A 14176-nucleotide genomic window follows, 5' to 3' on the forward strand; every position below is an offset into this window, starting at 1 on the left:
AATGAGAGGAAGGAAGATGAATAATGGAGAAGGAGGAGGAGGAGGAGGAGGAGGAGGAGGAGGAGAAGGAAGTGAAGACCATAAGGGAGTGAGTGGATGAGTGTGAGTGACAAGAGTTAGTAACAAGGAAGTAATATTCAGTGAGGCAGGAAGGCAGGGTGGTAGGCTGAGAAGAAAGAGGATAAGAGGATAGGAAAAGGAGAGGGAGAGGGGCAGGCAGGCACAAGGGCAGGGGGTGGAATTCAACAGCAGCCTTACATTCACAAGCCATATCAAACGCCTAGCAAAAAATGCTGCCTGGAAATTAGGCTGCATTCGGCGAATAGCCAATCTGCTCGACGATCGGGGAATAGAAATACTATATAAGGCACAAGTTGGCAGTCTTATGGAGTACGCCCCACTGACCTGGTCATCCTGTCCACCCTCTTATCTCAGGCCGCTGGACAAAGTTCAGAATCGAGCAGTAAGGTTAATCCAACTGAAGTCACAACATCCGAGAACTGTTCTCCAGCCACTACAGACTCGACGAAACGTGGGTGGCCTCTGTGTAATGTACAAAATACACAAGCAGCAGTGTCCCCATTTGGCAGCACTCCGTCTGCCTCCAACCCGTGTGCCTGCATACGACACACGGGAATCCCACAACATGGAACACCAAGTGACTGTCCCCTTTGCCAGGACGGAACAATACCTCAGGTCATTCCTGCCCCACTTCAGTCGCCTCTGGAACTGCATGGTGCGCCTGACAGACATTCACCAGTCAACTACCCTGCACCAGTTCAAGCTTCACATCAACCAATGGCTCCAAAATCAAGCAATATAATATATCTGTGTATATATAGATAGTAATATCTAAGTATACCTTAGCTCTTCCTATTATATACAGCACTTATAATAGTAAACAAAATACATATTATCCACAGTTATCTAAATACTGTATTATTTAACTAATCACTAATTATAAATCAAATATATACTTTCATAATATCATTAGCTAAAGATAACTCTCAGTATCATTACTGAAGTTTTTGGAACCATGTCTACAACACATGTACATAAATCTGAATAAAGTAAAAAAAAAGAGAGAGAGAGAGAGAGAAGAAGAAGAAGAAAAAGAAGAAGAAGAAGTGGAGGAGAAGGAAGAAGAAGAGGAGGAGGAAGAAGAAGAAGAAGAAGAGGAGGAAGAAGAAGAGGAGGAGGAAGAAGAAGAAGAGGAGGAAGAAGAAGAAGAAGAAGAGGAGGAAGAAGAAGAGAAGGAGGAAGAAGAAGAGGAAGAAGAGGAGGAAGAAGAAGAGGAAGAAGAAAAAGGAAGACAGAAGGAGTAGGAACAGGAAGAGGAGGAGACAGACAATGAGTGAAAGAAGAGACAGGAGTGAGTGACAGGAAGAACCCATTAACACGAAACTAACTGTTAGCAGGGAGAGAGAGAGAGAGAGAGAGAGAGAGAGAGAGAGAGAGAGAGAGAGAAATGGAGAAATGAATTCCCCGAGCTAGGCAACTAAGGCCATATAGCCCCGCTGGGGTTACAGGAGGGAGCTACCCCTCCCGGCAACGGTAGCCTGGGCGAGGCTCGAACTTGCGACCTCCTGATCACAAGCTCAGCGCGCTACCACTGTGCTACCGCGCCCCCCAAAGAGAGAGAGAGAGAGAGAGAGAGAGAGAGAGAGAGAGAATATTTGAAGAGGCAGGAGGACACGGTGGTAGGCAGAAGGACGCAGGCAGAGATATAGGTAGGTCGGCAGGCACGAGGGTAGATAGACAGGTATTTAGGTGGATAGGTAAGCATAAGGCAGACAGGTAAGCAGGCAGCAGAAGGGTAGGCAGGTAGGATGGAAGTTAGGCAGGCAGATAGGAAGGTATGAGGCAGGGAGAAAGATATGCAGGCAGACAGGCAGAATGGTAGGCAGGTAGGCAGGAAGGTAAGCAGGCAGGCAGGGTGATAGGCAGGAAGGTAAGAATGCAAGCAGGAAGGTATGCAGGCCGACAGGAAGGGTGATAGGCAGGTAGGCAGGAAGGGTAGCAGGCAGGCAGGGTGGTAGGTAAGCAACGTGAAGAAGATGGAGAACCAGGAAAACACTGAGGCTTAGAGAGACAAGAAGAGGGAGGCAGAAGGACAGGGAGGCAGTAGACGGAGGTAGGCAGAGAGGCGAAGAAGAAGGGAGAAGATGAGAGGCAAGAGGAAGGGGAGGGAGAGGGGCAGACAGACATGGGGGCAGGGACCCCTCCATGACTGGGTCGGTTTAGTGTTGGCTCCACATATGGAGGACACGCTCGGGGGTGGGTTCGAGCCCCTCTGAAGGCCACTGGGTTTGCAGGGTGTGCGCAATCAAGTAACCAAACCTCACCACACCACCGTCTACTTCCAATGTCCTCTGTCCTTTACCAATTGGGACAGCGAAGGAGGTGGGTGGAGGGGGAGGTGGAGTGCGAGGATGAGGGAAGGAGCACAGCAAGGAAGGAAGACGACAGAGAGAGGGGGAGAGGATGAGAGGGAGAGAGGAAGGTAGGGAGGGGGTGACGGAAGAGGGTTGGAAGAGACATGTACAGAAGAGAGAGAGAGAGAGAGAGAGAGAGAGAGAGAGAGAGAGAGAGAGAGAGAGAGAGAGAGAGAGAGAGAAATATAATAACATTACAATCATTACAACCTCAAACAACAAACACATCTCATTTTACCACTACAACTACCACACATACTGCACCTTTTACAATGACCACACCTACCACAACCACCACAATTTCCACAACTACCACATGTATTACACCAACCACAACTACCACGGCTACCTCACGAACCACAGCTACCACAGTTAAAACACTAACCAGTTACCGTACATCCACCACATCGACCACAATCCCCACTCCTGTCACAGTTACCACACCTACTAAAACCGCCACAACTACCACAACCACCACAACTACCACTTACCAAAGTTGCCACTCCTACCACAACTGTCACTCCCACCACACCTACCACAACTACCACATTTACCACACCTACCACATCCAGTACAAATACCCCTATTACTACAACTGTCGTCATCATCATTATCACTACAAAGAACTGAATGGACTCTCATTTTTCTCCTTCCCCAGCCAGTAAACATATTACTCTCTCTCTCTCTCTCTCTCTCTCTCGTGTGTGTCATGTTCCTCTTCACTCACCATTTCCTACATAACATCGGCCGCCATTTATAGGAACATAAATACTGAAAAAGAAAAAAAGATAAACCACAACTAAAAAAAGAAATAAGTAAAAAAAATTAAAAAAAAAAACGTATAAATACAAACTATCTCTTCGTAAGTCAGTATTAACACCACTCACTCACACTAACAATACTCCTTTCATTCTTCCCCTGGCACTTCTTCGTGACTAGCATCATATTCTAGTGTTAATCTATTGCTACAACTCAGTATTGAAGATGGAGAGACGGAATTTGGTAGGATAATACAGCACTACGGCTCTACGTTGATTTTATAGCACTTCTTCGTGACTAGCATCATATTCTAGTGTTAATCTATTGCTACAACTCAGTATTGAAGATGAAGAGACGGAATTGGGCAGGATAATACAATACTACGGATCTACATTGGTTTTATAGCACTTCTTCGTGACTAGCATCGTATTAATGTTACTCCCTTGTTACCCCAAAGCAGTTGTGGTGAGAGTATTTTTACACCTTTTAATTAAGCTGATGGTCAGGTGTACTTAGACTGGAGGGTTAATTTGACTAGTAACCAAGGAGACTCATTCCTATCTCACCCGGCAGGTTCACTGATCTTCATGTAACCACAAAACAGTATTAGAGTTGTCAAAGTGGCCCGGTTCCGTCGGATGAGAGAGAGAGAGAGAGAGAGAGAGAGAGAGAGAGAGAGTATACCCACATTACCTGGCTCCCACCTCAGTCTGGCACACCTGTCGTTTCCAGTAGCCTCACACAAGGTAGAGATTCGTAGGGATAACGTCACGGTGGCCTTCGAAATTCCGTAGCACCTTTTCCTTGGTAATTTACTCTACAAGTTACAACTGAGGAGCTTCTTATATGTTACTGATTACCTCCGCCTACGAAGCTGCAAGAAGGTACTGTAGTCACTCGTGTCCGTCTGTGAACGTGCCGTAATATCTCAGAAAGTTGTTATTGGATTTTAGTGAAGTCTGGCGGATGGGTGGGCAGTGGGTCAAGGGACAGTTGATAAGAGTCTGAGCTGGGTACGGATCCGGATGTGGAAGTAAATCATAAATATAAGGCCGCTGTCATCTCGGGAGGTATGCATTCTCTGGTATCATGAAACACGGCTGACCGAGACCGTAGACTTTAATGACTGATTTTGTTAGGCCTATATCTTGAAATTTATTAGAGGGCTGTTTACTTCACACAATAAGTCGCTAAGGAAAAGGAGTTGGGATACCTACAATGCTACACCTTACGCGTTTCCTTACACTAATTAACAGTGCAAAGAGATGATGATGATGATGATGATAATGATGACGGTGATGATGATGATAATGATGATGATGATGATGATACTGGTAATGATGGTGATGATGATGAAAATGATCGAGACGAGACCTGAGCAGCCATAATTCTTTAGCATCATTACTCTTCATCTCCATTTTTAACAATCAGTCATCCTCTCTCTCTCTCTCTCTCTCTCTCCATAACTCATTTCTTGCACTGCCTTAATTCGACTTAAATCACACGCTGAGAGAGAGAGAGAGAGAGGTAGGCAGGGCAGAAAAAGAAAAATGAAAGGAAGCACAAAGAAAATGGAGGAGGAGGAGGAGGAGGAGCAGGAGCAGGAGGAGGAGGAGACTGAAAATACGGGTGCGTGTGAAAGCATTAGAGACTGACAGGAAGGTATATTAACAGAGATAATAGCTCAGGAAGGCAGGGTGGCAGGTAGGTAGGCAGAGTAGGTAGGCAGAGTGGTAGGTAGGCAGGGTGGTAGCCAGGCAGGGTGGTAGGTAGGCAGGGTGGTAGGTAGGCAGGGTGGTAGAAAGGCAGGGTGGTAGGCAGGAAGGATGATAGGCAGGCAGGATGGTAGCAGGCTGGATGGTAGGCAGGCAGGATGGTAGGCAGGCAGGGTAGTAGGTAGGCAGGGTGGTATGCAGGAAGGATGGTAGGTAGACAGGGTGGTAGGCAGGAAGGATGGTAAGTAAGCAGGGTGGTAGGTAGGTAGGCAAGAGGGCAGAGAAAAAATGACAAGGTGAGAGGAAGGGAAAAGGAGAACGAAAAAGGCAGGCAGGCATGGAGGGAGGGAGGGAGGGAGGGAGGGAAGGGCAAGAGAGAGGAAGAGAAGAGAGAGAGAATATGTGAGGTGAAATTACTTGCACTACAATTCACACTCATAGGCAACTAACACATCTCATCTACCACCTACCATCTCACCTATCACAACAACCACCTACCATCTCACCTACCACAACAACCACCTACCATCTCACCTACCACAACAACCACCTACCATCTCACCTACCACAACAACCACCCACCATCTCACCTACCACAAGAACCACCCACCATCTCACCTACCACAACAACCACCCACCATCTCACCTACCACAACAACTGCCGCACCACAGTTATCAATACTACAACAACAACTACCACACCTACAACTACCATAATTACCACACCTACCACCACTACCACAACCAATAAAACTATCACAACATTACTATTACAACCATCATCATCATCATCATCATCATTACCACCACAAAGACATGAATGGACTCGCATTTCTCTTCTTCCGCAGCCATTACACATATTTCTTTCACTTCCTCTCTCTCTCTCTCTCTCTCTCTCTCTCTCTCTCTCTCTCTCTCTCTCACACACACACACACACACACACACACACACACACACAACTGCTAATATATTCTAACATTCATTATTCTTAAATTCAGAAACTTTAAATAAACATGATATTCTCAACCATATGGCAACACAGGGGCGTGACGTCATGAGACTACGGTGTTGCCATTCTTCTGTTATCCATTTTTTTCTCTTATTCTCGTATGCTTTCGATATTGTACGATTATGAATTTACGTTTTTTTCCCGCGGTCATACTAGGCTACATAGGGATGTCTGTGGAAAAGGCAAAATAAATTCTTTCATTCAGTAGTTTGTTTACGTCTGAGTTCATTCATGGATGGGGATTTAAATTTACACTACGTTGCTTCCATTTAAAACTCAGTGACAGAGGGCCATTTAAATTTACTACACTGGACCTTTAAATTCATTCATAACTTACTTGATTGCCTGTTCATTGTAATTTACTCATTGGTGGGTATATTACTGCAATAGGAAGCGTTAGAAGAAACACACTGAGGTGGTTTGGCCATGTGGAGAGGATGGAGAGTGAGAGATTGACAAGGAGAGTGTATGTGAGTGAGGTGCAGGGGGGAGAGGGAGGGGGAGGCCGAGGATGAGATGGAGGGATGGAGTGGCGAGGTATATGAGAGAGGAGGGGTGTGAGCTGGAAGCAGGGCAGTGAAATGGCGGGGGACAGGGCAACATGAAGGCGATTTGTTTGTTGCCACCCCTTGCGGGATTAAGGCGTCTAGCAATAAATTGACAGACAGACTAAGCTGTTTCCTTTACACCCATGCATGACGCCTTAATGTGTTACTTGCCACGCTGTAATACTGTAATTTAGTCTCCAATCTGTACACTTTACATGGGAAAATATAGGAGTGATTACCATTTTCAACCCTTGCAGACCCAAGACCTACTTTTATCCTTAATTCTAGCGATGATAAACCATTTTCTTTGTCTAAAAAAATCGACACCTGACTTTTCACCATTGTATTTTTCTTTTTCCTTGGCCAACCAGACCTGTGTAACGGTGGAAGTGGTGGGTGTGGGAGAGCCTGCTACTGTTGTAGTACTGTTTTCCTCACACACGCACCATAAACAGTAAATGCCATCAGTGGAAGTGGTTTAGGCAGACAGATAAACGCGTTACGGGACAAATGGCTCGGGTTATGTTTTTCTTCCTTTGCTACTCTGCTCTGCCACTGTCCCCTACCCTCCTCTCCCCTTCTCTCCTCTCCCCATCCTTCACTTCCCTCCTCTCCTCTCCTCTCCCCTCCCCTGCCTCTTCCCACCCTTCACTCCCCTTCCCTCCCTCTCCCTATCCCTCGCTCCCCTCCCCTCCCTCTCCCCATCCTCCCCTCTCCACTCCCTTCTCCCTCCACTGTTCCTCGCCTCTCCAACCTCCCCGTCCCTTCAGAGTCTTTCGCCTATTTTTCTGGCCAATATCTCTCCTTCGCGCGGTGTGTGTGTGTGTGTGTGTGTGTGTGTGTGTGTGTGTGTGTGTGTGTGTGTGTGTGTGTGTGTGTGTGTGTGTGTGTGTGTGTAATCCTTATCAGTCCCTTACCTAACTCATTTTTCTCTATCTATCAACGTCTATCAATCTATCTGTTTATCTATCAGCCTGTTTTATTCTTGCTTCTTCCACACATCCTAAGCACACAGCAACATACATAACTAGGCTCCACACACACACACACACACACACACACACACACACACACACACACACACACACACACACACACACACACACTGGCAATAAGACTCCCATTCCGTACAAACTCTCTCTGTCTGTCTGTCTGTCTCTCTCTCTCTCTCTCTCTCTCACTGACAGAGAGTGAAATAGGATAGAAGGCAGTGGTACATTCAGTGAGAGAGAGAGAGAGAGAGAGAGAGAGAGAGAGAGAGAGAGAGAGAGGTAAGGTATTGGTTGGCTATATATTGGCGTGGCAGCGGGTGCTGCAGATATACAGCCTTGCAGTGCACTCCCTTTGTTATGTTGCAAAGGTACAGTATTTCACGCCAGGCACAAGCAAGAAACCGAGCAAACAAGCAAGGAACCACACATCAGCAAGGAACCACACACAAGCAAGGAACCACACAAACAAGCAGAGAAACGCGGACAATAACCAAAACACATACAGCGTCAAATACAGACTTACACGCAAGCACACACACGCAAAGGGAAAGAAGCATGCACACGCAATTCAGCACAGAATCTCACGCAAGCAGTACATTAACACAAAAACGCAAACACACGCAATCACACATAAAAACTCAAGCAAGAACACACATGCAGTGAGAAACAAGCAAAAACTCAGTAAAACACGACACCAAACAACACGCAATTACACACGCAAAGCACATGCAAGGACGCACAAACACACGCAAGCACAAGCAAGGACGCACACAAACACACACACACACACACACACACACACACACACACACACACATACATACATATACATATACATACACACACACACACACACACACACACACACACACACACACACAGGAACAAACATACACAAAATCTCACTTACAAACAATCACAAAACAATAAAAACAAAGACTCACACACATACACAAGCCACGTGCAAAATAAAAAACACACGGAAACAGACTCAAAAACACACACGAACACGCACGCACGCACAAACACAGAAATACACACAGGAAGGTCATGAAGCACGCAAAAAAGTCAGCAAACACGCAATGACCTATGAGAATGCACGCAAACGGGCATGAACGGACACACACAACATAAACATCAATGCACGCACAAGCATAGGACTCACACACAAGCACGCGCAAAAGACCACGCAAACAGACACATAAGAGTTAGGCACATCCACACACAGCCAAGGATGGACATGCAACTACGCAAGCAAAATGACAAGCAAAAAATCACACACACACAGACACACACACAGACACACACACACACACACACACACACACACACACACACACACACACACACACACACACACACACACACACACACACACACACACACACACACACACACACACCAGCAAGCACCCATGAGCCGTATTCTAGGTGACAGAGGAAGCTCCATAACACCAATTCCTTAGCGATTTATTTTGCATATTACACCTTGTGATTCTGTTGCATGCGTTGTAATATTAACAAAGTTTGCCTCAATACCGCTAGCACACAAGACGATGCTCTATGTAATAAAGTCAGGCTGTGTGTGTGTGTGTGTGTGTGTGTGTGTGTGTGTGTGTGTGTGTGTGTGTGTGTGTGTGTGTGTGTGTGTGTCTTTCAGAAGAACGGTAATAGATATCGACCTAATTCTTTGTGCATTAGGTCGGGATAAGTCCAGAGAGTGTTAGAAAAATATCAAACCAAAATTTTGGTGATCAGGCGCGACGCGACGGCGAGAAATGGTCGCGGAAAAGGCGACATTCGAAAATATGAGTAAATTTTTTCAACATTTTGGTCAGAACTGGTCAGTGTGGGATCAGTAACGGCATATAAAGACAGATAATGGTATTTGCCAACATTTTCTAATGGAAAGGCTATTAGTCTGTCCAGTAACTTTTTGCGGACAAGCGCTAGTGAGATAAATTGTACAGGATAAGTCGCTAAGGAGGAAGCATTACGAAGTCTTCCAAGTCACCTACAGTACGACCCTCTGTCGTGGTTTGGGGGAAGACTTGTTTGGGAGCAAGATTCGTTCCCCTGATTGAAGATTTACAAAGAAACAAAGAATTTCTTTGGCGACTAAGTTTATCTGTTTTCTTATTTTCTTATTTGCTTATTTATTTATTTATTTATTTTTGGTGTAGCAAAGAAGTACGGCAAGATTCCCAACACGCCTTTGTCCTTTGCTTCCTGTAAAAAGTAACAATAATAAAAATAATGACAATAATAAAAATGATGATGATACTAATAATAATAATAATAATAATAATAAGAAGAAGAAGAAGAAGAATAGGAATAAGAATAGTAATAAGAATAGTAATAGAAATAATAATAATAATAATAATAATAATAATAATAATAATACTTATCTCTCTACAGCCAGACGCCTCAAACCTGTAATGGGTGGCCACAAACAAATTGCCTCCATGTCGCCCTGCCCCCCGCCATTTCGCTGCCCTCCTCCCAGCTCACACCCCCTTCTCTCATATACCTCTCCACTCCATCCCTCCATCTTAACCTTGGTCCCCCCCCCTCCCTCCAACTCCTCCACCTCACTCACATATATACATTCTCCTCATTAGTCTCTCACTCTCCATCCTCTCCACATGGCCAAACCACCTCAGCGAGTTTCTCCAAACGCTTTCTATTACATCCACATCCACACCACAACGCCCTTTCACTTCCTCATTTGTCAGTTTGTCTCTCCATGTAACTCCACAGGCTCCTCTCAGATAACTCATTTCCACTGCTCTCGCTCTTGACATGCATCTTTCCAACATGGTCCAAGCTTCACTTCCATAAGTTAGAGTTGGTATCACAATACTGTCATGCAGCAACTTTTTTACCTTCATGCTCACATCCCTTTTCCTTATCATTGCTTTCAAAGAACCAGCAACTCTTCTTACCTAATGTACCCTTTCAAGCAATTCATCCTCTAAACTTCCATCCTTACTCATCACACTACCCAGGTACTTGAACACAATCACATTTTCCATTTCCTCATCAACTAACCTCACTGTGCATTCAGTGACTTCATTTCTCTCGAAGACCACAACTTTACTCTTCCCTACATTCACTCTTAGGTTCCGTTTCTTACACAGTCTCCCAAACTCACCCACCAAGCCTTGCAGCTCCCCTTCGTCTTCACTCAACAACACAGTATCATCTGCAAACAACAGCACAGGGAGTTTCCAAACACTACCCTCTCTCATTAGGGCCGCTCTATCATCCACTGCCCTACCTTGTATCTCTTTCATAACCCCATCCATATACAGACTGAACACCCATAGAGACATGACACATCCCTGTTTCAACCCAACCTTCAAACAGAAAAAACTCATTCAGTACACTATCCACACGCACTGCAGCCTTAGCACCCTCTTCACAGCCTTCAGCAACTTCCCATCTACTCCATATATTCTTAATACTTTCCACAGTCCTTGTCTATCCACCCTGTCATATGCTTTCTCCAAATCCATGAAGGCCGCATACAACTTCTTTCCCTTCTCTAGAAACTTTTCCACTAAAGATCTATGAATGAATATCTGATCTACACAACCTCTTCCCTTCCTAGAGCCTCCCTGTTCTTCTCCAACTAATTCCTCTGTTTTTTCCCTAACTCTGTCAATAAGTATCCTTCATGGATTTGGAGAAAGCATATGACAGGGTGGATAGACAAATGTCCCTATGATTACTACACACATCTTTTTCCCCTTTTCCTTTGTATAGGGGAATAATTATACCTTACTTCCAATTCTCCGGGACTCTACCTTCCTCTCAGACTAATCTGCACATCTTCCACATCCATTCTACTACTATCTCTCCCCCATGCTTCAGCATTTCACCATACACTCCATCAATTCCTGGGGCTTTCCCCATTATGACTTTCTTCATTGTTTCCACTGCTTCCATCCTACTGATTTCTTCCTCTCTTCTCACCTCCCTCCTTCTCCCAGCCATTCCCCAGCCACTTATACTCGCATTACTTTCATTCTCTATGTTCAACAATTCATTAAAGTGTTCTCTCCATCTGCTCACTTTTTCTCCCTTCTCCACTAGCAATCTACTATTTTTATCTTTCACTCCCTTACTACTTTTTTTTTATCACCCTGTCTAACTCTCCTTAACTCATTCCAGAACATCTTCTTATATTCCCTCCACTTTCCACATGAATTCCTTCCAAATTCCTCATCCATTGTCTTCTTACTCTCTCTTACTAATCTTTTCACCTCTCTCTTCCGCCTCTCAACTTCTTCCACGCCCCTATTTCTCATCCATTCATTATATGCATTCTTCTTTTGTGCCACAGCCTGTCTCACCTCTTCATTCCACCATGCTGTTCCTTGCACAGATATCTACTGTGAATATCTTGCACACACCTTCCACCTCCCTCATCTGCCCCAAATTATATTTACCCATTTACTCCACTTCTCTCATATTCTGCCTTTTTTCATCTTCTTGCAACCCTTCTACCCTCTTTGTACGAAACAACAATAATAATAATAATAATAATAATAATAATAACAAAAAAAATAATAATTTCTCATCATCCATCCATCATCCAATCCTACATTGCCCCATGAGGAGCGTAGGAGCCCGGGGCTAAGCAGTTGGTCCTGACATTTAAGATGAGAGTGACCAGCCTCACTCATCCCTGAGTGGCATTACATGAGCAATCAACCCCAACCATCCCTTGGATATAAACCTTCACCGGCTCAATCCGATTGGAGCACCTTAATTACCCACATACCCACCAGGCACCAAAATTTGGTTATATGGTTACCACCCAGCGTAGTAACTGGTTTCCTGGTGTACAGGAAACCATTCGGCTTGTCACTCAGTGTAAAGTCACCCACAGGCAGAAGGAAGAGGAAAGAATGAAGGAAAGACAGAAGAGGGAATGTAAAGTCACCCGTAGGCAGAAGGAAAAGGAAAGAATGACGGAAAGAAAGACAGAAGAGGATGGAAGGAAAGAAGGATGGAGGAGAGGAAAGGGCAGACACCCGACAGCAGCACTACATCGAGTGAGTGGATGGTGAGCGCCCCCACCTACCACATAATAATAATAAGAAAAAAATAATAATAATACGGTTATAATAACAATAATAATAATAATAATAATAATAATAATAATAATAATAAAATAATAAAAATAATAATAATAATAATAATAATAATCTCCGCTACAACATGGAATGGTTTCGAAGCCTCTGAACCAAGAGTCGAGCTGCTTCGTATCGTAACAGTGTTACATGAGGAAGAAGGCTGAGAATAACGCCTATCAACCACACGAGGGCCATTCAGCTAGACATTCAGTTTGTTCTAAGTTCCAGTTTTCCCCTACACTATCACTCGCAACCGTCAAGCTTACGGTGTAGGTCCCTATTTCAGTTCTAGGTACGACAAGAGGTGATGGGAAAGAACCGGCGGCAGACTGATTCGGGGAGGGGAGGGGGAATGGAGAGATGGTGAGGGGGATGGAGGGAGGGGGAGAGACGATGGTAGTGAGGGAATGAGGCAAACGGAGAGGAGAGGAGGAGGAAGGAGGGGGAGAAGAAGAGAGGAGGGATAGATGAGAAGAAGACAGAGAGAAGAAAAAGAGAGGGAGAGGAGGTGAGAAAGATGGTACGAAGAGGTAGAAGAAGAAGGAGGGAAGGGAGAGGAAATAAGTGAGCGAGGAAGAGGAGGGAGAGCGAGAGAGGAGGGTGGAAAGAAGAGGAGGACAGGAGGATGGATTAATCCTCGAGCTAGACCTCATCAGATCATATAGCCCTGCTAGGGTTACAGGAGAGCGCTAACCCTCCCAGCACGGCAGCCACCGGGCGGGGCGCGAACTCGCAACCTCACGATTACGAGCCCGACACCCTACCACCGAGCTACCGCGCTCCCCTGAGGACAGGAGGAGAGATGGAAAAGGGGGTGATGAGGGAGGGAAAGGAAAGGAAGGAAGGCTGTGGGGGGGATGAGAGGGGGATGGTGAGGGAGGGGAAGGGGGGGTAGGAAGGAGAGAAGGGCGATGAGAGATTGAGAGGGATGAGGGAGGGATGCGAGGGTGAGAGAAGGATGGTTATGTACCGCATCCCATCTGCGCCAAACCTCACACATGTTACTAAGTGTTCATTAATATTCAGCAACTGATATTAACTCCCAGTATTATCAATATTCCTCATGATTAGAGAAGGTAAAAAGAAACAAAAATGCACCCTAAATAATATACAGGACTGCTCATGAAACAGGATGAAGCAAGAATTAAAAAATCAATGAAAATTTTGGACGAGAAACAAAAAAATCACACCCAAGAAACAGTGGTCTGGCTCATACAATAGTGGACACGTATGATGCTGAACTATGGCAAAGGGAAATGCGTGGGAAATGTTGATGCAGACATGATGAAGTGACGCTGAACTGAAGCACCATCCCACCTCCCGATCCAGTGTTTATGAGTGTAATTGCCAGGCGTCGCAAATGATCAGTAGGATGAGATGGCTAGTGTGGGTGTGGATGGGACTCAGACTCACCACTGCTTTACGTCAAATATTCCATGCACTTACCTTATTCACCGTGTTCCCACCCTTCTAGCAGTCCTCAAACTCTTCCTCTAAGGAACACACGAGCTCCTCTTGGCTCTCCGTAGCGAATTCACGCACGAAAATCCGGCAAACGAACGCCAAGACACGAA

General features: G+C 45.2%; 1 protein-coding gene across 1 annotated transcript; it reads left to right on the forward strand.

Annotated features, from left to right (window-relative positions):
- The first annotated feature begins 385 nt into the window (after positions 1 to 385).
- On the forward strand, positions 386 to 823 carry LOC145413168 (uncharacterized). Its single transcript, XM_080282894.1, has one exon. The coding sequence runs from the start codon at positions 386 to 388 to the stop codon at positions 821 to 823; it is 438 nt and encodes a 145-aa protein (XP_080139020.1).
- Positions 824 to 14176: the final 13353 nt, after the last annotated feature.

Source organism: Coenobita brevimanus, chromosome 95 (assembly GCF_032717465.1).
Source record: "Coenobita brevimanus isolate Jiangsu-jjx chromosome 95, ASM3271746v2, whole genome shotgun sequence".
Classification (NCBI taxonomy): Eukaryota; Metazoa; Arthropoda; class Malacostraca; order Decapoda; family Coenobitidae; genus Coenobita; species Coenobita brevimanus.

What these genes read in the sequence shown, in the direction of transcription:
- LOC145413168 (XM_080282894.1), top strand. Translation starts at nt 386, where the DNA reads ATGGAGTACGCCCCACTGACCTGGTCATCCTGTCCACCCTCTTATCTC.